The 23159-nt window shown below is 36.8% G+C and overlaps 1 protein-coding gene across 1 annotated transcript in view; it reads left to right on the forward strand.

The window, feature by feature from the left end:
* Window positions 1–23159, forward strand: part of LOC106130573 (uncharacterized) — a 53777-nt gene that overhangs the window by 24239 nt on the left and 6379 nt on the right. The window contains exons 4-5 of the mRNA XM_013329447.2: window positions 8538–8675; window positions 17162–17326. Of these exons, the coding sequence (XP_013184901.1) occupies window positions 8538–8675; window positions 17162–17326 (303 nt within the window). The remainder of the gene's footprint in view (window positions 1–8537; window positions 8676–17161; window positions 17327–23159) is intronic.

Below are 23159 nucleotides of genomic sequence, written 5' to 3' on the forward strand. Positions count from 1 at the left end.
TTGGTGCCGGGATCCACACGGCACTTTTTTGGTTTTTGTTTTTATTAGTTCCTTTCTAATAACTCAACCACCGACGCACTATAGTACCCTCCAATTATTTCTAGGTAAAAAAAACAAGCGGAAAATGCTATCTAGGACCGTAAAGTAGAGCAAACGTTATCTGGAATGCTAAGCAGGCTATTCGCATACGGCAAAGCGTTTCACGTGGCCATTGTGTCCTTCGCCCTGAGACCCTAACTAGGTCAGTTAGAAAGTCTAACATTGATATGTGTGAACGTGTATTAAATTAATAATTTTATATGAAGAAAAAAAATGACAAAGATTGAGTTACCCCCAAATGACTATCTATGGGTAACTCAATCCATAATCAATCAATTACTTTCCATAAGTAGCAGCGTGATGTTATATAGCTTAAAGCCTTCCTCGATAAATGGACTATTCAACACAAAAAGATTTTTCGTTGCGTTTGCGTTCAAACAACGCCTTGCCGTGTGGTTCTCGGCACAAGTGCAAAAAGACTAGGACCACTCCATCTCTTTCCTATGGATGTCGTAAAAGGCGACTAAGGTATAGGCTTACAAACTTAGCATTCTTTTTTTAGGCGATCGGCTAGCAACCTGTCACTATTTGAATCTCAATTCTATCATTAAGCCAAATAGCTGAGCGTGACCTATCAGTCTTTTCAAGACTATTGGCTCTGTCTAGACGTGACCATATGTATGTATGTATGTAGGTATCTCATGTGTCATAGGTAAAAGCTTGAGACAACATCGTGACGGGCCAATGGAACGGACCTATAGAAAACCTAATCGAGAAAGTGACGAGCGTGACAGTTGATAGATAAAGGGGCGCGTCCCAAGATAAATGGAGTGAGTAGTGCTGGGACAATAAGACTCGACGTCGCGTCGAGCAAATTGAGTCTCAAAAATTTAATGTTTTTTTACAGTTAAACATTTTAAATTTTACACTCGAAATTTTATAGATGGGAAAGATTGTATGTCATTTGCTGTATAATTAAATAAAATTTTGTGTAAATGGCGAAGCAATAGGAACAACGGGAATTTTAGATTTAGTGGATGGAACTAAAAAGATGATAGTAAAATCTTTACTAATATTATAAAGCTTGAAGAGTTTGTTTGTTTGAACGCGCTAATCTCAGGAACTACATGTTCGAATTGAAAAATTATTTTTGCTTTGAATAAACAACCATTTATCGAGGAAGGCTTTAGGCTATAAAACATCATCATCACGGAATATGTGAAAAAAACGGGGAAAATTATTCATCCTTGAGAGCTTCAATGATGCCCAAAATAACTATTCCACGCGGAAGAAGTCGCGGGCACAGCTAGTAGTAAATATTGACATACAGAAAACTGACAAATTCTCGCCAATGCAATTTACAATGTTTTTTAATACTTTAGGCATTAAAGTTCCTTTACGAAAAAGTTATTTGAGACTCGTGTTATGAAAACTAACGTTAAACCTTAAACAAAGATATTATTAGATCAACATTCAAGACCCAATAGTTAAGATATTTGCTAAGTATTTATAAATATTTTGCAAAGTTTGTAAACTCTATTTTATTGTTATTAAACAGTTATGCGATATCTTTTAAGGGAATTGTAACTCCTACATACACAACACACATATAATCATGGTGTTATCCCTTCAAGAGTTTTGCAAAGACTAAAAGGCTATGTTTATGACTTAGATAATGATGGACTTAAGATCAATTATAACTTTAAGATAGAATACATTTTGCTCATTTCTGACTTGGCTTACTTTAATATGCGCATCTGTTTTCTGTTCTATTTGCGTTATCTTTTTTTTTAAATATACACAGGTAGGTTTTTGATAGAAACTAGAATAGGTACTTAGTATTCTTAATTCGAGCGGGGTGACGAACACCGGCCGACGCGGCATTGAAACCATAAAAAGAAGTTCTTCTTGTTTGGGGTAATTGTTTATGTAAACTTACACAATATGTTAAAAGGATTTGATTAGATATTTTGTCCAACATAATCTGATTTTTAAGTAAAATACTGAAGTGAAAATTTTACCATACGTGGAAGGCTAATGATTTATGTATTTTTTTAGCTATAGGTACATATATATATATATATTATATTAATTTGTAATTAAACAATCTCTCGATGAGACTGATTTCAAAGACTCGACCTAAAGTCTTTCTAGGCTCACTGTTTCCCAACACTAATTGCTTTCAGAGGTGATATGAAAGTACCGTTCTAATGAGTTTCGGCGGATTTTGAAGAGGCCATGAAGACGGATAGACAAAAGGTTCTCAAGACTAATTAGCAGGTAGACTGTTATGAGCACTTTCACTAGAACTAATGTAGGCAGACGAACTAATAAAGACATTTTGTGTTTATAATTAGATTCTTAAGATTATTATCCAAGAAGTCAGGGTGCTTAGGTAGATTACAGTTTTCTGTGAGAAAATGTATCTATTTTTTTATATCATCATATTGGGGGATCCTGGTGGTCGACTTGCATCTAATTCACGTCTTGTTCACATACGTATAGCATAGACAAGTCGATATAGTTACAAGACAGAAAATGCACGTTTATCTGAATGGATTAATAATAGAATAGGGATGTGGACTATTTTTGGGAAAGTGTTTAAAACCATGCATAAGTACCAAATATAACCCAAACTATTTATTATTATTTTTTTATTTTAAGTAATACCTTTAAAATAATTTATTTAAAATTCCATTTAAAATTTCGCGCTAAAACGCGGATACCTGTCAAACGGCCGCTGTGACGTCACGCGTTATAAAATATTGTCGAAGTTGTAATGATGTTAGTAGTAATGAATAGTTATTTCATAGTTGTGTGATAATAATATGAATTTAAAATTTTATAAATATTGTGCGGTGCTGCAGTGTAAAAGTACAACTATTAAAACACCTGAAAAACTGTTTTTTCACGTTCCACGTACAAAAACGATGCTGAAAAATTGGATTCAAAACCCGTCGGGATCCGGCAATTGTTTCACAAAGTAAAATGTATTTCTGTGAGGATAATTTTGATGTAAGTTTGATAATATTTGTTGTTACATTTACTTGTATTAAAATAATTTAACTCTTCAAGTTTTCAAAGTCGAAAATATTTCGAATTTTTTGGTTACCTAGAAATAAAGTAAACAATGTTTCGTACTTTCATTATAGTTGCCAATGATATGGAGAATTATCCAGAATATCATTTGATGGGCACAGTATCCCAGATCAGACTGAGAGCAGGTTGTGTGCCAAGAAAGTTTGCATGTCAACCCGATAGAAAAGACGAACCGAAAACATAACAACTCGACTATTAGCAGTTAAAAGGCAAAGATTGGAATCAATAGCGGAATGTGAAAGAGAAAAAGAACAGACTCATTCTACACAAAGTATTTCCGTGGCTAAGATAATCGGACGGTAATCACGGTAATCATATGATGCAAATATCAACAAACACCATAGTATTTGACAGCGAAAATTCTTGTATTGCAACGCGTGACATCACGCATTTTGATTGGTGTTCATTGTCACGTGACTTGAGGGTGAAATATTTAATTACATTTTATTAAATAAAAAAATAATCCCTTGTTTATTGAGGAAAATATTGTGTTTTTTATTATTTTTACTATAGTAACTACCTTTTCGTGGTAAAATTTTATACTTATTTGAGTACAGTCCACATCCCTATTGTGATTATCAAACCGCTATTCCTTCTCTGTAATCCACTCTCCACAGTCTCCTACGCTATGCCGTTTACGAAATCCCTTCGTTCTCTTATCATCTTTCGCGACGTCAAACCAGGATTTATTTCTTAGATAGACTTCATTCACTTCCTTAGATAGTTTGCAGGCATCAGCAAGCTTAGTGACGCTTTTATTATTCAGGGTGAAATGCACAAACAGGTTGTATAGGACAAGGTTGCGAAATATGATGTCAACTCATTTTACGGTCCAAAGGCGTTGGTAATGGGGTAATGGTCTACATTACTGATGCCACAAAGCCGGCACATTTTAATGGGGTGGCCTTGACCTAGTTATATTTGGGAAATTGTAAAGTTATAAGAGCAATGTAGGTAGGTACTTTGCATCAAAAGGTAAGCACATGTAATGAAGAGATTTGAAAAGAAAATAAGGTGAGTGTATATGCGAACGTCGAAGGGGACTACACTAAGGGCCCGCTCACACTGAGCGTCTTTCAGACGATTCAGATACTTCTACTTGACGCTGCGTAGGCGCTAACAAGGCGATGACGTTCGAAAGACGAACAGTGTAGGATGCCCTAAAGGTCAGTTCACAATGAGATGATATTTGACGCGACATTTTTATAATGAGATTGAAAGTCTAGGTTTATCAATTATACGAAAAGATACCTTACTCTGCGCCGTGCCAAACAAGACACCTTACTCTGCTTAACTGTGTATTACTTCGATAGTAGAAAAACTTAAATTTTGACACGCTCTTTAAAAACGTTTGCGCTTTCCAGTCTCTGTCTAGACTCTTTCAGTGTGATCTGACCCTAACGTATCTTGATCAAAATGAGTAGGGAACCAATCGCGTTGGTCAAGGTCAAGAGTATCCTAAACCCACGAATTCGCATGAAAATATTGATGAATGTGGATGATGCAAAACAGTTCAGTAGGATATGGATGGCAAAGTGTAAGACTTTAACTACTACGTTGCCGGAAAAAAAGGTGCGATTGTTTGTTTGTAGTTACTTAGGTACCTATATATTTGAAAAGGGAAAAGGTAGTCTTTTTGCTAATACATAGGGGTAGACAGAGCCAACAGTTTTGAAAACAGTGATAGGCCACGTTCAGCTGTTTGGCTTAACGATAAAATTGAGATTCAAATAGTGACAGGTTGCTAGCCCATAGCCTTAAAGTATCCCAAGTCTATAAGCCTATCCCTTACTCGCCTTTTAGGACATCCATGGAAACAAGATGGAGTGGTCCTATTCTTTTTTTTTTTTGTTAATGCCACACGGTTTGCTAATGAAATCTCTTTAAAGTTCTTTTTTATCCAACAATTTCCCTTAATGTACTCTTACGGACTAATTGGGAAACAACCAGGAACGCTTGTACTGTGTACAATAAACTATACTCACTGACCTTTGCCAAAATCGAGTCGAATTTACGCAGAAGTTGAAAGTGGAAATTCCACGATAATGCCGATAAAAACGTATTGATATAAAAATATTTAAATGCGTAGTTGTAAGTTATTTATAAACGTATTGATTCATAAGACAAATGTCAAAAACTGATAAAACCTTTTTTCTTCAAGTTTTCACCATTTTAAGTAGGTAATTTTGTTAGAGTATCAACCTTCAAGTAATGCTTTTAAATCTGTAGTATCGACTTAATTGTAATGGTAATTTTCAACAATAATCTGGTTTATCACTCGGTGTTTTCATCTCAGCGTTTCCCTTCAACGATGAAAAATTAAAAAGTTATTAAAAGGAGTTTTCTGATATATTTTTTATATAGTTTAGTTTTTATAAGTGTCATTATTAGTGGTTTCTGACCACAGACATAGTAATGTTTTAAAATGTGTGCTTCCGACCCATAGATTAAAAAATTATTACATTTAAGTCTGTGTTCCGACCCGGAAAGCCCGCGTTACTCTATGGTAGGTACCTACTTATAAAATTTACGGATACCTACTTACTTACCTGACGAATTTGTCAGTTCTTAAACTAATCAGTGAATAATTAAGAAATAAATCACACAGGCAGAATGCAAACATTCTGCGTGATTTATTCCTAAACATTTCTGTACCTACAAGCCTATAGACACTACTCCGTTTTGGCGCGTCTTTTTATGTAATGTTTTTTAATCTGTGCTTTTTTGGACGCGATTAGACGCCACAGAGTAAAAAAGCGTCCGGACGTGCCACGTTCTGTGATGAATCTCCGAGAGTGGAATGACCTCCAATGCTTTCGCCTCCGCCAAAACAAACACGACTTGACCATTGTCAAGGAAATGTCAGTTCTCGACCGTCAATGTCGGGGATAAGAAGATATCTCGAATTATCAGGGGATTTATCAGATTTTATCACAATACAAGATATGATATCAGAAAGTGGGTACGTTTGTAAGTAAATCATCATTTTCTTTTCCTGACAATAGTTCCCGTTATATCATCACCGTTCTGGAGAGGAGCTCTGGGTACGCCTTTAACCTTGGATTTAGTGATTTACGTTATGAATATGAAAATGTACATGCACTATACTGACTATTACATAATCTAAAATACCTAGGTATAGTTCCTAAACAAGCTATTATAATTTTTCGTCTTTGATAACAAAGCTGTTACATATTGTACACTTTTATCGCGATGTAGGTGATTAGGTAAGTACCTACTGCATTCCGTGATCCGGCTGGTCACAACATAAACATATGCTTAAAAAAAAATTCAAAATTTTTATTCATTATTATAGGATACTTCATATCGCTTAATAATTGTCAAAACGTATGGTTTAACAACATTGGTTGACGTCAAATAAATTACTTAAAACTAAGTTTACTGCCGCTTCCAAGGCGTCAGTGCAGAAGAAGCGGAAACAAACTGCACTGCAGCATTCTATTTATTAAAATAGGTAGTTGATATCAATAAATAACGTTTCCTTGCAGTCATGCAAATTGGTTGAGAAAACAGCTAGTTACAGACAAGATTATCTGTAACTAGCTGTGCCCGCGACTTTTTCCGCGTGGAATAGTTATTTTGGCCATCATTAAAGCCCTCATGGATGAATCATTTTCCCCGAATTTTTTTACATTCTCCATTATTTCTTTCTTCCTTATAGTTGCAGCGTGATGTTATATAGCCTAAAGCCTTCCTCGATAAATGGTCTATTCAACGCAAAAATATTTTTTAATTCGAACCAGTAGTTCCTGAGATTAGCGCGTCCTTACAAACAAAAAGTCGCCAACATTTCCTCTCTAGTAATACTACATTTGAAGAAATAACAATGTTAGAAAAGGCCAAGCGAGTTATCCAGATGGTCGCACCCTTCATCAAGTAAGTAGGTTGGGGCAGTAGCGAATTTGGCATACTAACTCTGTTTAATTTGGGGTGTCAGTAATGCAGGCGACTCCCGAACGAACTAGGGCGGACCAGAGACATGTATCTAGCTAGATAGCGCAAGTTCTACCGGTCTCTACAAGCAAATGTACATACATACATATGGTCACGTCTATATACCATGTGGGGTAGACAGAGCCAACAGACTTGAAAAGACTGACCGGCCACGTTCAGCTATTTGGCTTAATGATAGAATTGAGATTCAAATAGTGACAAATAGTAAGCGTGTGTCAAGATTCTTTTGCATACTAAGTAGGCGCGTTATTTTTATTTCGTTTTTCCCGGAACATCGGAACAGGACAGTTTTATCTCGTTACCGTGGATGTAGTAAAAGGTAACCAACGGGATACGCAAGCAATATCATTTGACGTAAATTCCATGCCTTTTCATGGAAGCCAAGATACATAGTGTCTCAATCTGCCAACTGCTTCACTTCCCGCAAAGAAATTTAATCAAGAATAACTAGGGATGTTCTATTTGGGCTGTCACGTCCATAAGTGTCTGTTTGTATATTTTCCAGCTAAATGTGGCCTTCGAGTCTTTACGAGTCTTTTATGTCTGTCTTACCCATAAGAGATAAACTCGTGATTATGGTAGCGAAATGTACATTTAATACTCCTATGAACGATCATATCTACCTTTGCCTACCCCTCCGGAAAAGAGGCGTGATTTTATGTATGTATGTATGAACGATCACTTCAACCAATACCGAATTAAATAGTTTTCATAATTAGTTCATTTGTCACACACATGGGGGTCTAATTGGATTTATGTCTATGGGGTGAACTCATTTCAAAAGGGAGAGTTAGAAATCTCCATTTGACAGAGTACAATATAAAATGTATTGACAAAACTGCAGAAAACATTGTTCTCGACAAAGAAATCTCATATTAAACTAAAAAATTAAGCTAAGGTAGGAGGACACTGGCAGATCTTGGAATAATTTAGGTGATATGTACTTCTAAACAGAATTTACAAACATGCTTACATATAGTAGCGTCTATATCCCTTACGAGGTACATGGGCCAACGATTTGAAAAGACGTAAGCTGTGTTGCTTAATGATAGAATTGAGATTCTAATAGTGACAGAATGCCCGTCGCCTACAAGAGGAATCCCAAGTTTATAAGCCTATCCTTTAGTCGCCTTTTACGAAATCTCATCTTTGTGAAAGATATGTAGTGGTTCTATTCTAAAGTGGCGAAAACCACTCGGAATGTTCCTAACTAAAAAGCAAAATTGAATTTCAATCTTTTTTCTTTTTGATTTATGTCTCTCTCTCTCTCTCTCTCTCTCATTTCTGTGAGTTCCCGGTTGCACATTAAGGGCCCAGGGTCCGCTTTCTGACTTCTTTTTTTGCAGTAAAAAAAAACTGTCATTAATGCCTTATTTCCTGCTACAGTTTTTACGGCCACTGTTTTAATTTCGTTCTTCTTCCAGGGTGTCATTCGGCAGTTCCAAAGGCTCCATGGTGGAGACACTCATCTACGAGAGCCCCCTACAGGAGGAGCCCGAGGGAAGCCCTCCACCTAAGGTGCAGGAGACTTCATTCCCGTACGCGCCGCCCGTCGAAGACGAGTACGTTTTTTAATTTAGAGTATGTTAATGATTTTCATTAATTGCTCCTTCTAGGCGAATGTCCGGCCGCTGAAAAATGTGTAGATTTATTAGCTGTTTTTTTTGTTGCGAAATTTGTAGGTACATACATACATACATATAGTCACGTCTATATCCTTTACGGGGTAGACAGAGCCAATAGTCCCGAAAAGACTGAATGGCCCACATTCAGCTGCTCGGCTTAATGATGGAATTGAGATCCAAATAGTGACAGGTTGCTAGCCCATCGCCTAAAAAAAGGATCACAAGTAATCTGTAGGTCCTGTAGGATTTTTCGGAAATTCTTTATTGCACTAACACACATAAACTAACTAAATACTTACAAGGACTATGGCGTGAAGCTTCGCGCTCGAATGAGATGTGATGTAATGTTTTGTCAGTTTAGCTGTGATGTCTAGGAAACCGTTTATTCTATGGCGAGAGTGGCCACGTCTTTCTACGTTACACAGAAAAACGTTATAAAGAAAATAACGATGCCTATGAGTGTTCTTACGCATAGTTATTTTCTTTATGGAACCAACCTTACCAGATTTTGGCTTTCTGAACCAGAAAGTCAATATTCACATTATACAATATTGTCTTGTCTCCCTTGATATCTGTTTGGAATTAGTGAGAGAGAGGGGGGAATTAAAGACAAAAGATATATTATTTATTTATGTAAACAAAAATATACTTGTCAACGATCGATAAAAATCCAGCTGTGCTAAGAAAGACTTCTTTTAATTATTTTTTACACATAAACGTCGACTTTATGAAATATTTTACAACTGTTGAGTTTGTTGGCTACTTTATTGGATTAAGACGTGTGTATTTGTATGTATGTTCAAACGATGAAAAGTACGTTCCAAATTTTTTCGTTCGTTTTTGTGAGAACTGTGTATTTAAAATGTTTTTTATGTACGTAAACCTTAATCTACACGGTCTACATCTGCCAAGTTCTATGGTCTCTAACGCGTGTTGTGCACGTCCTAATTTTCCTACATAAAGTGCAATAAAATGGACCTCACCATCCACGATCGATATACAGTGGGATGCGAGAGTAACTCCCCTCTTTGTTTTCTTTTAATAGAGCTAGATTAACCATCTGTAAACGCTCCCAGTCTACGTTATCTGAATAGGGGATCTATATTTTTTTTTATCTAAACTCGGTTGTTATTTAATTTGTGGCTAATTTGGAATATTCTATTTTCGAAATTGGACACAGATAACGAAATGGAATAGGTGTTGCATTGCCTTCTTCTTTTCCTTTTTCCAGAATTCGATCTTAGAAACTTACGTAGGGCTCAAAAATTTTATAGATACGATGATTGAAAAAATGTATTGCGATTTTATCAAAAAATGCGATAAGTACATAACTACCTCTATACAGTTTAGTGTGTACCTTCCATTGCCATCATTTGCCCAAAAGTTTTGCCACTGCCGTGCATCATCAAATAGGTATGATGATAAATAATTGATCATCATAAATTATGATCTTACTTGCATCTACATATAAAAATCTTATTTGACCGTGATGAAGGTCAGATAAGTAGGTATTTATTTACCTACTGAGATTCTGTAGACAAAATTTAAGAATATGATTGTAGAATATAGGCAATAATCTAAATTAAAAGTCCATGTTTTGTAATAATATATGCACTTATGTACTTGTTATGTTTTTGGTAAGTATTCTCTAACAAAACATGAACAAAACAGATTCTTATCACAAAATGAAATAGATGACTCCCAAGTTCATTACTCGTATAGAAAAAATTGATTTTCAAGACATACAAAAAAGATACATTATATTTTACGTTGATTCATCGTAAACAAATATTTATTCGTTTTATGGCAACTAGCTAATTAAAATGTAATCCGTTGTGGCCGTTATTGCCTCGTTATTCCGAGTCGAGGCGCGGCGCCCCGCGGTGACATCACTAGGCGGGCGCGATCGTTCGGTCGCTCGCTGCCGTTTCGTACCCTACTTCGCTCGTGTCGTGTCGTGATCGTTTGCGTTCGCTCTGCTGCTTCATTCGCTACGGACCGCGCGCGACTTCCGAGTCCGAGATCAATGTAGCGGGTAACACTGTTGTGAAGCGTCGAAAGAGCCAAACCCTTGGCGGAGTGCTAATGTTTTTATATCATTTACAAATTAATTATAACTTTTAAAGTGCACGGATAAAGTGGGAACAGTGACTGTCACGGAATTGTTCTAAGGTATGTTATTTACAGCAATCACGTCATAGTTTTTGTGCGAATGAAAGTGTTCACTCGGCAAATATTTCCAGATTTCGTGTATAAACTCGGTGATATTCCATTCATTCGGTAAGATTTGCACTTGAAATCGCTAATTATGCTGTGGTTTTGTGATAAGCGAACGTCCTTTCAGATTACCTAGCGGAGAATTCGGTCAGAATGACGTCATGAGGTGCGATTTATAAACATATATTATGACTTTTGGTTCCATCTCGGGATCGGGAGCACAAGGTCATTACTCAGCACGCATAAAATGTAGTAAACAGAAATTGGCAAACGGTATAAAAGCTCTATTAATATTGTTAGTATCAGTGTTTTGCGGAGACCCGCCCAGAGGCGCCGTCACGGCCTCCGTTGAAGCATTCGTCTTGCATTCCAATTAGTGTAACAGTATCATTACGATTTAATTTTTTCAATGAGACTTCTTATTGAATGTTTAATGATGGGAGTCTAAAAGTTACTTCCAATAGTTTTAAAAGTACTAAGAATTTTTTTTTAATGCTCTAGCCTCCAAATTATTTCATGAAATTGAAAGCAATACAAACTCAAGGAGAATAGTTCTCTATGTTAAAATTATCAATTAAGTAGTTACCTATCTATAAGAGGAAATTGGTTTTCAAGTGGTTACCTGGTTTACCATAGTAATCTCTAGTTTCCATTATCAGATATGATTGTTATATTTTTGGTTTATTTATACACTGGAATGATAAAAACATCTGATCTTTACATGAACAGTAGAAAAATATTTAGAAATTTTACTCTATCTAATCTACCAAATAAAAACACTGTTTACTTATGGAATTTACCTATTATACATCTATGCAATTTCCTTAAGCATGTCTAAGAGACAAGACTTCCTCTACTAAGTGTGTCTATGAGACAAACCTAAGACAAAGTAACTACCGGCCAAGTTAACCTAGTTATCAACATAATTCTCTTTGAACGAATTCCACAAACTCAAGAAGAATCAATTATGTAATTCATGCTGTGCGCTGACCCACATTGACAGTATAAAACTGTAATATTACCAATTAAGTGACAGTGTTGCCACCAGCATCTTGAATTGAAACCTATTTAGCGCAATGAGCTGTAATTAAGCAAACCATTTGACCTGCAACCTCCGCCCATTTAGCATATATTGTCTCACGATACCTACATTGATCATTAATTGTAAGGAATTGATAACCAATTTCGTGATTGTTGTGGCGATGCGAATATTTTTTGTTTCTGTATTTTAGAGGTGAACTCTTTTTTTTATATTTTTCATAATATTTTCTACAATTAAGATGTAGTTTTTGTCTACCCCTCTCAGAAGGAGGTGTGATTTTGTGTATGGTACCTTGGTAAAACAAAGGTTTTACAACTATATTTTTCTGATAAACCTTGACAATGGGTGTTAATTCAGGCTGCCTTTAGTGCCATACAATCAAATTCAATTTGAATTTTTTATTCATTATTATAGGATATTCATATTGCTTAATAATTGTCAAATCAATAATTGTTGACATAAAATAAGATCAATTGATGTAAATTCATGGCTATTCCGTTATTGTGATCATATGAATCCTTGATCTTCATATAAGGAGCAGTATTACAAATACATATATTGATATAAAGACAGTGGTCTCAAACTATTAAAAAATATGTTAGTTCTTTTTTAATTTCAACTCTCTGTTTCTGTTCACATCATGCAAATGAAATTTGACCTATTTTCTTGGCTTCAGATTGAGTGTCTCAACATGCGTAACTAGGAAGCAGTTTGAATCTGGCAACTGTGAAACAGAAGCCACCAACTAACATATTTTTGAGTCTCTCAATTTATATATTTACTAGCTTGTCCCGCAACTTCGTCCCCGTGGAATAGGGCATCATTGAAGCCCTCAAGGATGAATAATTTACTCTTATTTTTTTTCACATTCTCCATTATTTCTTCGCTCCTAATAGTTGCAGTGTGATGTTATATAGCCTAAAGCCTTCCTCGATAAATGGTCTATTCAACACAAAAATATAAAAATATTTTTCAATTCAAACCATAGTTCCAAACAAACAAACTCTTCAGCTTTATAATATTAGCATAGATTGATAGCATAACCATGCCTTTGCTTTATAATTGTAATAAGTTAATTTGTTTGCAATGCAAGGTGACCTTGGTCCTTTATAATGTTTCCTCCACACATCTGTAACGAATGAGTTCACAATGTTTGCGGCCTTGGGCCTATGTCAATTAAGCTGTAGGTACAATTATGATTGTACAATTGCAAACAAATATGTTTTTCACTTTCTCATACACACGTACATACATATGGTCACGTCTATATCCCTTGCGGGGTAGACAGAGCCAACAGTCTTGAAAAGACTGAATGGCCATGTTCAGCTGTTAATGACAGAATTGAGATTCAAATAATAATGACAGGTTGCTAGACAATCACCTAAAAGAAGAATCTTAGTCGCCTATTTCGACATCCATGGGAACGACATGTAGTTGTCGTATACGGTTACAGTGGTTGCTAGCCCATCACCTAAAAGAAGAATCACATGTTTATTATCTCTATATTCTATTCCTTTTGATCAAGTCAAAATCCTACTAATATTATAAGTGCAAAAGTTTGTGAGTATGGATGTTTGTTACTCTTTCACGCAAAAACTACTGAACCGATTGCGATGAAATTTGGTATGTAGGTAGCTGAAGACCCAGAATAACATATAGGCTACATATTTATCCCGGAGTTTCCGCGGGATTGATAGGGTTTCCATGCGGACGAAGTCGCGGGCTGGCTCTAGTAATACATATTTTTGCCTGTGTCTGTATACCTGTTCCTCCTATAATCTCCTTTAGTTGATTCACTTGGTAAATGGGTGTGGTGATGTCAGATTTTACCCAGCATGCTCTCATATCTCAACCGATCTTTATGAGGAGTGGGTGGTGTGGAATAGCATATCATTTTACAGTATTGTTCAACATACATACATACAAACATATAATCTCGTCTATATCCCTTGCGGGGTAGGCAGAGCGAACAGTCTTGAAAAGATTGATAGGCCGCATTTACGGTTTTGGCTTGATGATAGAATTAAATTCAAATAGTGACAGGTTGCTAGCCAATCGTCTAAAAGAAGAATCTTGTCGCCTTTTACGACATCCATGTGAACGAGATGGAGTGGTCCTATTCTTTTTTTTATTGGTGCCGGAAACCACACGGCGCAGTATTGTTCAACTGGTAGTTAATCTGTGAAAATTGCATTTAGTGGTTTTAGGTGGTATTTCGAGGTGGGTTATGGGTCTAGGGACGGTAAAAGCATCTCGGCCGACAGCCGCCATATTGGTTCTGGTTATTTGCCGATATTAAAGTGTTAATTATTTTGATTAGAAAACTAGTACCTAGTGAAAGGCGACTAAACTCTGCCTGCCTCGCAAGGTAGGCAAAGCCTTCCTCACTTGAGATAAAATTTAAGGTCAAGATTACCCGAAACCGCCGAGCTTGCATGTAGAGAGTTATGAATGTGGATGAAAAAAGTATGCAGAGTCTCTGATTACCCCACCGGGAAAAGGCGTGATTTTATGTATTATGTATAAAATATAGCGCTTCAAACTCAGTATCGTAATAAAAAAGGTGCCTCCTTTGATGTTCTGAATTAAATGATCGATGCGCACAATCAAAGAATGGGTGACTATTAAGTACAAATAATTACACAAAAGCGACTTCCGTCTGACCTTGGTAATCCTGTTAACAGACCTACCTAACCCAGATTGGATCATGGCTGCAAATAAATGTTTATCTGTATGTATGTATTCACATGGCTCGATAACGTTACGCAACACGTCCTCTCACACAGAGGCTGCGCCCGCGCCGTTAATGTCTCAATGATTGCGTCGCTTGATATTTCCATTCTGAGCAGAGCGCAATGAGAATGTTTTTTTTTTTATAATAATTTCATCGATTTCAGATACTTGTCAGATGAAAATTAAGTAACTATTTCTCTGAAAAATCTCTACCAATTTTTGTTTAACATTGACTAATACAATAATATGAGTAAGTTTTTGTAGACACTTTTTGGAAGCCTAGTAAAACATATTACCTACTCGAATATTATCTTATTCCATCATTCTCCTAAAAGAGATTACCTAAAATAATTTAAATTAACTTAATTTAATTTATTATTATTATTACTTGATTTTTTAACTGAGTTAAAAACTTCATATGGCCTCTGTCTCTGTGTTTAACACACTATAAGGCTGTGTCTACCTCGAAAAAGATAAGACGAGACAAATTTGCATGTGCAAGGCGAATGAGTTTTCCTTATATTTTGCCACAACATGTTTGTCCGGATTTAATCGCATTTTTGTTATACCTACTTTGGTTGTTTCGTGGCGGCCTTGGGCCGGTTTTGGGCAGATGCGGTCATCCTGCAGCGAGCTAGAATAGCCTGCTTTTATAATATGTGCTGAGGTTCAGGATGTAGCATCTCGTGTATGCATGTAGTATATATAGGTAATAAGTAATTAAGATGACAATTATATCCATATATACGGAACAAATTACACAGATTGAGTAAGCTTCGAAGTAAGTTCGAGACTTGTGTTACGGGATACTAACTCAACGATACTATATTTTATAATTAATACTTATATAGATAAACATCCAAGACCCAGGCCAATCAGAAAAAGTTATCATCATGGCATAGAAATCTGAATGTCTGTGAAATCGTGATGTGTTCAAGTAAACTTCTCAGTTTGAAATTGCATGGGAATCTGCAAAAACTTGGGATTCTTTTAGGCCATGGGCTAGCAACCTGTCGCTATTTGAATTCCAATTCTGGCCTATCAGTCTTTTCGAGACTGTTGGATCTGTCTACCCCGTAAGGGATATAGACGTGACTATATGTACGTATGATACTCCTGTGCATTTGCCCCTAACATCATCAAAATCAGTCCAGTAATTTTGAGTTTTTTCGTAACAGACAATAATATAAATCTTTTTTTTTATATTTCTAATGGATATTGATGTTCTGATAATTGCTAAAGGTATGTTTATCTGTACAGTTATAATGGATTTAAAATGTTATAAAATGCCCGAGCGAAATTTTATTATCAATTGTTATTTTGCCTTGCGAATCATCTTTATTAATTGGCTGAGAATTTCTTGTATTTGATGTTTGTAGGTATTGCATCAAAATTTCCCAAGCGGTTTAATGTCAGGTCAGGTGGGCAGCCGACCGTAAATATATATATTACATTCACATCACGTCCTTTCCCCTTACGAGGTAGACAGAATCAGAAATTATAATATATGTGACCGACCACGTTTACTTCTTGTGTAACTTTGTGACAAGTTCCTAGCATGTCGACTAAAAGTAAAATTCAAAGTTTTATTTTTAAGCTTTTTATAAAAGAAGCAACTTGTAAATGGTTTTTTACACGAATCGACTAACTTTTGACCTTCACTTACCTTCGTAGAGGAACCGAATCCATATTGGACTATATTTTATTGCAAATCTGAGTCCGTTTGACCTCAATGTGCCTGATGGTAATCGAAATTGTAAGAGGTGTACTAAATGAATGTGCATATTCCCTTAGCTGCCTTTTATGATACCCATGAAATGCAGCGACGGAGTGGTCCTATTCAAAAGTGCTGGTAACCACTCGGCACATGCCGTGAATGGACTTTGAAGGGGCATCCAACAGCCGACAATGCAACCAGAAATAAGAAAGAATGATGATGCCTATCATGTTTATATTAACACGAGCAATCTGTTTTTTCTTAAAGATTTGTATACATTAACGCCACACTGTTTGTAGTTTCAAGATCATTGATTTTGTAATGTCCGCTGCGCGAAATCAAAGTGTTCTCAATTTTATATTGTAATTTTAAGTTATTTACCTAAATACTAACAAAAAATGCTTTGTCGAAAATGTTCTTATTATGATTGCTGCTCGTGAAACTCACTACACAAGCTTAAATAAAAAGCTGTGGCCATTGAGTGTTTTCTATTAATTATTTATTTATACCACATACTGCTATCTCGCCCATTTCTATTTCTCATAGGTTATAGAAGAACTACATTCTTATGCTCCGCCGCTCGTTATATAATCTTGAATTCTCAATTGAACACTTAAAAATTTAATTTGCGAAGGTAACAAAAGTATTGTGCGCAACAAATTATGTACGGATTCATTGTATTACAATATAATCATTTCAACTTTCCAATTGCAGCTCGGAGCGTGCGAAAGTCCGCGTGTCTTTCTACCAGGGGGCGCAGCCTCAGTGCGTGTCGCCGCCGCCCGCCGCCGAGGAGTCCCACGTTCACTACGCGGCCCTGCTCTCAGCTGCCGCTAACGCCGACATGACTGACCACGTCATGTATAACAGGCAGATAAGGTAACCCTAACGTGTATACGAACCGTGCCGTATGGTTCCCGGCACCAATAGAAAAAAGAATAGGACCACTCCATCCTTCCCTCATGGATGTCGTAAAAGGCGATTAAGGGGTGGGTTTATAAACTTGGGATTTTTCTTTTAGGCGATGGGCTAGCAACCTGTCACTATTTGAATCTCAGTTCTATCTTAAAGCCAAATAGCTGAACGTGGCCTTTCAGTCTTTACAAGACTGTTGGCTCTGTTTACCCCGCAAGGGATATAGACGTGATTATATGTATGTATGTATGTATATAAACCAGATTTGGTAATCTGCAGTGTATGTGTGAGATGATTAGGTAATCGTTAGTGTAACAAAGCCGTGTCTGGTAATCTGTTATGTTTAACAGACAGTTCAGGTAATATTTTATTTATAATTGGGATATTGGGATATCATAGCGGAAGGTCAGGTATAAAGTACCCTAAACCCACGAGCTTACATGAAGAGTGTTATGAATGTGGATGAAGCGAAAGAACTACGCAAGGCATTGTAGTAGATGTAGTCTCTGCCTGGCTCTCCTGAAAAGTATCGTTTATGTATGTATAATGGGGAGTTATGTAGTTCGGAGCGTGTGAAAGGTCGTGTGTCCTTTTACCAGGGGGCACAGTATCAGTGCCTGTCGTCGCCTGCGAAAGATTTGGTAATCTGTAATGTATAAAATTCAAATTTGGTAATCTGAAATGTTAAGTAATCTATGCTGTTAAACAGGCAGATCGGGTAAGCTATTAAGTGTAACAGAGAATAATGCAGTTAACTATGATCTAATACGGGCTAAGGTTCCCCTACAAAGGTGGAATCTGGTAATCTGCCATGTAAAACAGGTATGAGTAGAGCTTTCGAGAGAACGATTAGCAGTCAGGAAAGGTAACGATCGTGAATAATAACTAATTCAAATCTTTTATCTTTCTTGTACATACACATCAAATTTATAATGTAGCCTTACCAAATGCCACGGTCCGTGATAAGAGGTGATAAAAATTTTGGGAAAGAATTTGCATTAAATTCGTTTTTTTTAATGTGTAAAACAACTAATCAAATGATAAATTTCAATAAATCATGTGTCATATGTACTACAAATAACAATTTGTATTTTTAAAACTATAGTACATACCTTACTTTTAATTAGTTTTAATAAGCAAAGCACTTTCATTACAAATCTGACCGAGCCCCTAAAAATCACATACAGCAACTTTGACGTTGATTTAACAATCTTAACCGTCTCATTACGTCATTAAAGTAATACAATGTGGAAAGGTCAAGTGTGTAAGGTGGGAGGTAAAGGTCACGACTATATTGGGAACTGATAAGGCTGACCGAATAAATGGTAATTAGATAGGTATATTATTTGTGGAGGAATGTACATAGTGTTGATTGCGTTATTTTATGGTGATTTTTTGATTGTGCCGTATGGTTCCCGGCACCAATAAAAAAAGAATAGGACCACTCAGTCTCACACCCATGGATGTTTTAAAAGGCGACTAAGGATATGCTTACAAACTTGGGATTCTTTTTATAGGCAATGGGCTAGCAACCTGTCACTATTTGAATCTCAGTTCTATCATTAAGCCGGGCAGCTGAGCGTGGCCTATCAGTCTTCAAGAATGTTGGCTCTGTCTACCCCGCGGGGGATATAGACGTGATACATACATATATGTATGTATTTGATTGTAATGCCAAATTAAGTGCCGTATGGTTCCTGGCTCTCGTTCCCGGTAAAATGGTTATTACATAAAATCTTAACAGCGTCTATTTTCTCAGACGAATGTTATTGTAACAGCTATGACGGATCCGCTCCGGCGCACCGCCGCCGCTGTTTTCACTTTAATTTTCTACAGTTGTCAATGATCGTGCGAACACCGTCTCTCGTTTGTCGGAATGAAAACGATTGATAATCCTACTACTATTATAAAGGCGAAAGTTTGTATGGATGTTTGTTACTCTTTCACGCAAAAACTACTGAACCGATTACCATGAAATTTGGTATGTAGGTAGCTGAAGACCCAGAATAACACATAGGCTACTTTTTATCCCAGAGTTCCCGCGGGATTGATAGGGTTTCCATGCGGACGAAGTCGCGGGCGGCCTCTAGTATTGTTATACGTTTAAGCTTCCATGCTGCCTTTCGAGGAAGTTTGTTTGTTTATTTGTAAACTATTTATTGCACATAAAAATAAATGTAACAAAAAATGTGCCGTGATTCCCGGCACAAAAAATAATAGGACCACTCCATCTCTTTCCCATGGATGTCGTAAAAGGCGACTAAGGGGTAGGCTTACAAATTTGGGATTCTTTTTTAGGCGATGGACTAGCAACCTGTCACTAGTTGAATCTCAATTCTATCATTAAGCCAAATAGCTGAACGTGGCCTATCAGTCTTTACAAGACTGTTGGCTCTGTCTACCCCGCAAGGGATATAGACGTGACAATATGTATGTATGTATGTGTGTAAATGTGGTGTTCCACATTCCTTGTTCCATGAAGCTCTATGTCCAGGGAAATTCATTAATATATATTTTTGCATTAACATCCATTCCACTGTTTTACTACTGGTGTTCAATAAGGGTCCAATTCAGTTAAAATACCGTATTCTAGGCGAACTAAAAAAGAAAATTTTACAAACGAATAACAAAGATAAAACAAATTATAGCAACCGAACAGAAAATCTAGAGTCCATAACTTCCAACGAAACTTTGTGCTTGGACAACTGGGCCTTTTAAGTATTGAAACATGCATTCGTATTATCTTCGTCTTTATCTCGTACGGGGTAGACAGGGCCAACAGTGCGTGCAACGCTTCAAATAAATATGCGTTGTGCCTCTTTGCTGGTAACTATTTATCAGACCGCGTGCCCCTCTCGCATTGAGACCTATTTCAGACCGAGGCTGATGGAGAGGGGACCTATGTCATACACGTATTCTATTTATATGTATTATAGACTGGTATGGTAGTGCCGTGTGGTTCCCGGCACCAATACAAAAAAAAAAGAATAGGGCCACACCATCTCATTTCCCGTAGATGGCGTAAGAGGTAAAATAAATCTATTCTATTCTAAGAATCCCAAGTTCATAAGCCTATCCCTTAGTCGCCTTTTACGACATTCATGGAAAAGAGATGGAGTTTAAACTTAGGCGGTAAGTACTGTTAATAGTAGGTCCGATTACATTCTCCATTTGCCGGTGCACGTAAGAAAATTTACTTTTAGGTAGGTTAGGTCCTGTGAAAATTCTTGGCAAAGTCTTAAAGATTGGACGCTTGCCTAATAGGTACCGATTCTTGGTAATTTTCAATGCTTTTGTTGTGAGAACAATACGCATCGATGACAAATTTATGCTAACGTGTTTATTAATTTAGTTTCACAACAATTACTAAAACATTGATGAAATAATTGCATCTATATATATTTTTTTAGTAATTGAGATGTCATAATTGTGTATTTTTAAATATTTTTGAATTTTTAAAATGTACTTTCGTATTTTGATTCTTGATCAAATTAAGGACGTCCTGGTAAAGGGTGCGGTCAAAAGTACCCGAAACCGCCGAGCTTGCATGAAGAGAGTTATGAATGTGGATGAAGCGAAGGAAGTATGCAAAGATCGTGGCAAGTGGAAATAGGTAGTCTCTGCCTACCCCTCCGGGAAAGAGAGATGACAAAAAGACATTGTCATCATCGCTATTGTACTGATTGCTCAGGATATTGACACGAAGGAAAAGTGTTCTCTTCTCGTTTATGCTTAAAACGAAACGACCCTTTAAATAGCCTTTTTCTTCTTCCTGGTAATAGTCTCTGTTCCTTACTCGGAGAACTTCGGACTTCTCTGGATAGGAGCCTGGAGTGCGCTTATGACTATAAACCCGGTTTATGTAAGTGAGGGTTTTTACACGAAGCGACTCCCGTTTGACCTCTGCAGCCTTTACACGAACCTGACCCGTATTTGGTCACGGTTACACATCCAGTTGATAGAACCTATCCAAGAGACCTGTCCAATGTCTCTAATTCTCACCGTCAGAGCATCGGTAAGCACTTAACTCCAATGTACATAATTAAGAAAAGAGTCATTGGTACATTGGTCGAGGTGTTTTGAACTTATACCTCTGGCTCTTTTTTATTCTAACACAAATCCTCTGACCTTCTAATTAGTTTTCCTTACTAAAACAAGGGATGACGCGAGCCCAAGGCGGACAAACAAGTGAGACACAAGAAAATGTCTTATGTAGTTTTTACGAGGCCGTAAACCGTTTTAACTTGTCTGAAAACAAATTGGCCTGCAGTTATACGGTATTGCACATTACACGGGGTATGGTTATACCCGTATTACTTTCATCGTAGACCATTTGTCATCAGGACGCCCCGTGAAGACGCTCAGCCCTGCCAAAGTTAGATCCTATAGGAAGATGAAAGCTTACATAAATTAACTTGATAGCGTACGTTAATTTTAACTTGGTCCGTGATAATTTTGTATGTGGGCGTGTATCGCATGGTGTATTGGTAATATGTTAAGTTATATTGATGACTTTATTTTATGTATGTACTAGCTGTGCCCGCGATGTGGAATAGTTATTTTGGGCATCATTGAAGCCCTTAAGAGAGAATAATTTTCCCCGTTTTTTTTTTCACATTTACCATTATTTCTTCGCTCCTTATAGTTGCAGCGTGATGTTATATAGCCTAAAGCCTTCCTCGATAAATGGTCTATTTAACGCAAAAATAATTTTTCAATTCGAATCAGTATTTCCTGAGATTAGCGCGTTCAAACTAACTCTTCAGCTTTATAATATTAGTAGGTATAGATAAATAAGGTTAAGAAGAATTATTTTGAAAATTGTATGTTCGCTAATTGATTAAATGAAATCACATACTTCAGACGTCGTTCGCTAGAAAGGTAGCTTATCGCAGGTTGATAACTGTTCCCATTTATTTAAGTAATTGGTTCGTATAGAAAAAATTACGAACATACAGAAATTTTGATTTGTAATTGAAGTACCTACAATACATAATCAATCGTGAATTTGTATCACCGTGCTTTTCCTCTATCACCTTGCATGAAGAGGGTTATGAATGTGGATGAAGCGAAGGAAGTATGCAGAGATCGTGGCAAGTGGAAAGAGGTAGTCTCTGCCTACCCCTCCGGGAAAGAGGCGTGATTTTATGTATGTATATATATGCTATTCCTCCTCCTGCGTGAGAGTAGTCCAGGGAATGCTATCAGCACGATCCTAGATTGGACAAGTCAGGTTTTTACACAAAGTTACTCCTACCTAACCTCTACAACTTATACAGGGGAATCTAACCCATATTCGATCATGGTTCAATCGTGAGTTTGCATCGATTAAAAAATGCAAGCACGTCACTACCCATTATATATAGTTACTTATTATATATAGTTACCCATTATATATAGATACCCATTGACCTTATTATAATTATAAACATTCTATTCAGTCTACAATCCGCCTAACTAAACTCGAGAGCTAACACGCCAGATAAATATTACGATTTATTCTATGAGTCACCGTTCAAGGTCAAGACTAATAGCACAAAATAGCGTGCAAAGCGCGTCAGCACGCGTCGCCTGCGCACGTTTCCATTAACCCTTTTAAACTGATGTCAGCTTAATATTCTCGCCGGTGGCCGGTGCGTTATTTGGAAACTGTTTTCGGCCGTGATTGCGCACGCGCGGTACTCATGACCGAAGCCTCGAGGAAAATTGGAGCTTGATTTGTAAAAGATAAAAAATGGTAAATTATTATCCTTCCTACTAATGTTATAAATGCGAAAGTTTGTATGTCAGTATGGAT

This window comes from Amyelois transitella, chromosome Z (assembly GCF_032362555.1).
Source record: "Amyelois transitella isolate CPQ chromosome Z, ilAmyTran1.1, whole genome shotgun sequence".
Classification (NCBI taxonomy): domain Eukaryota; kingdom Metazoa; phylum Arthropoda; class Insecta; order Lepidoptera; family Pyralidae; genus Amyelois; species Amyelois transitella.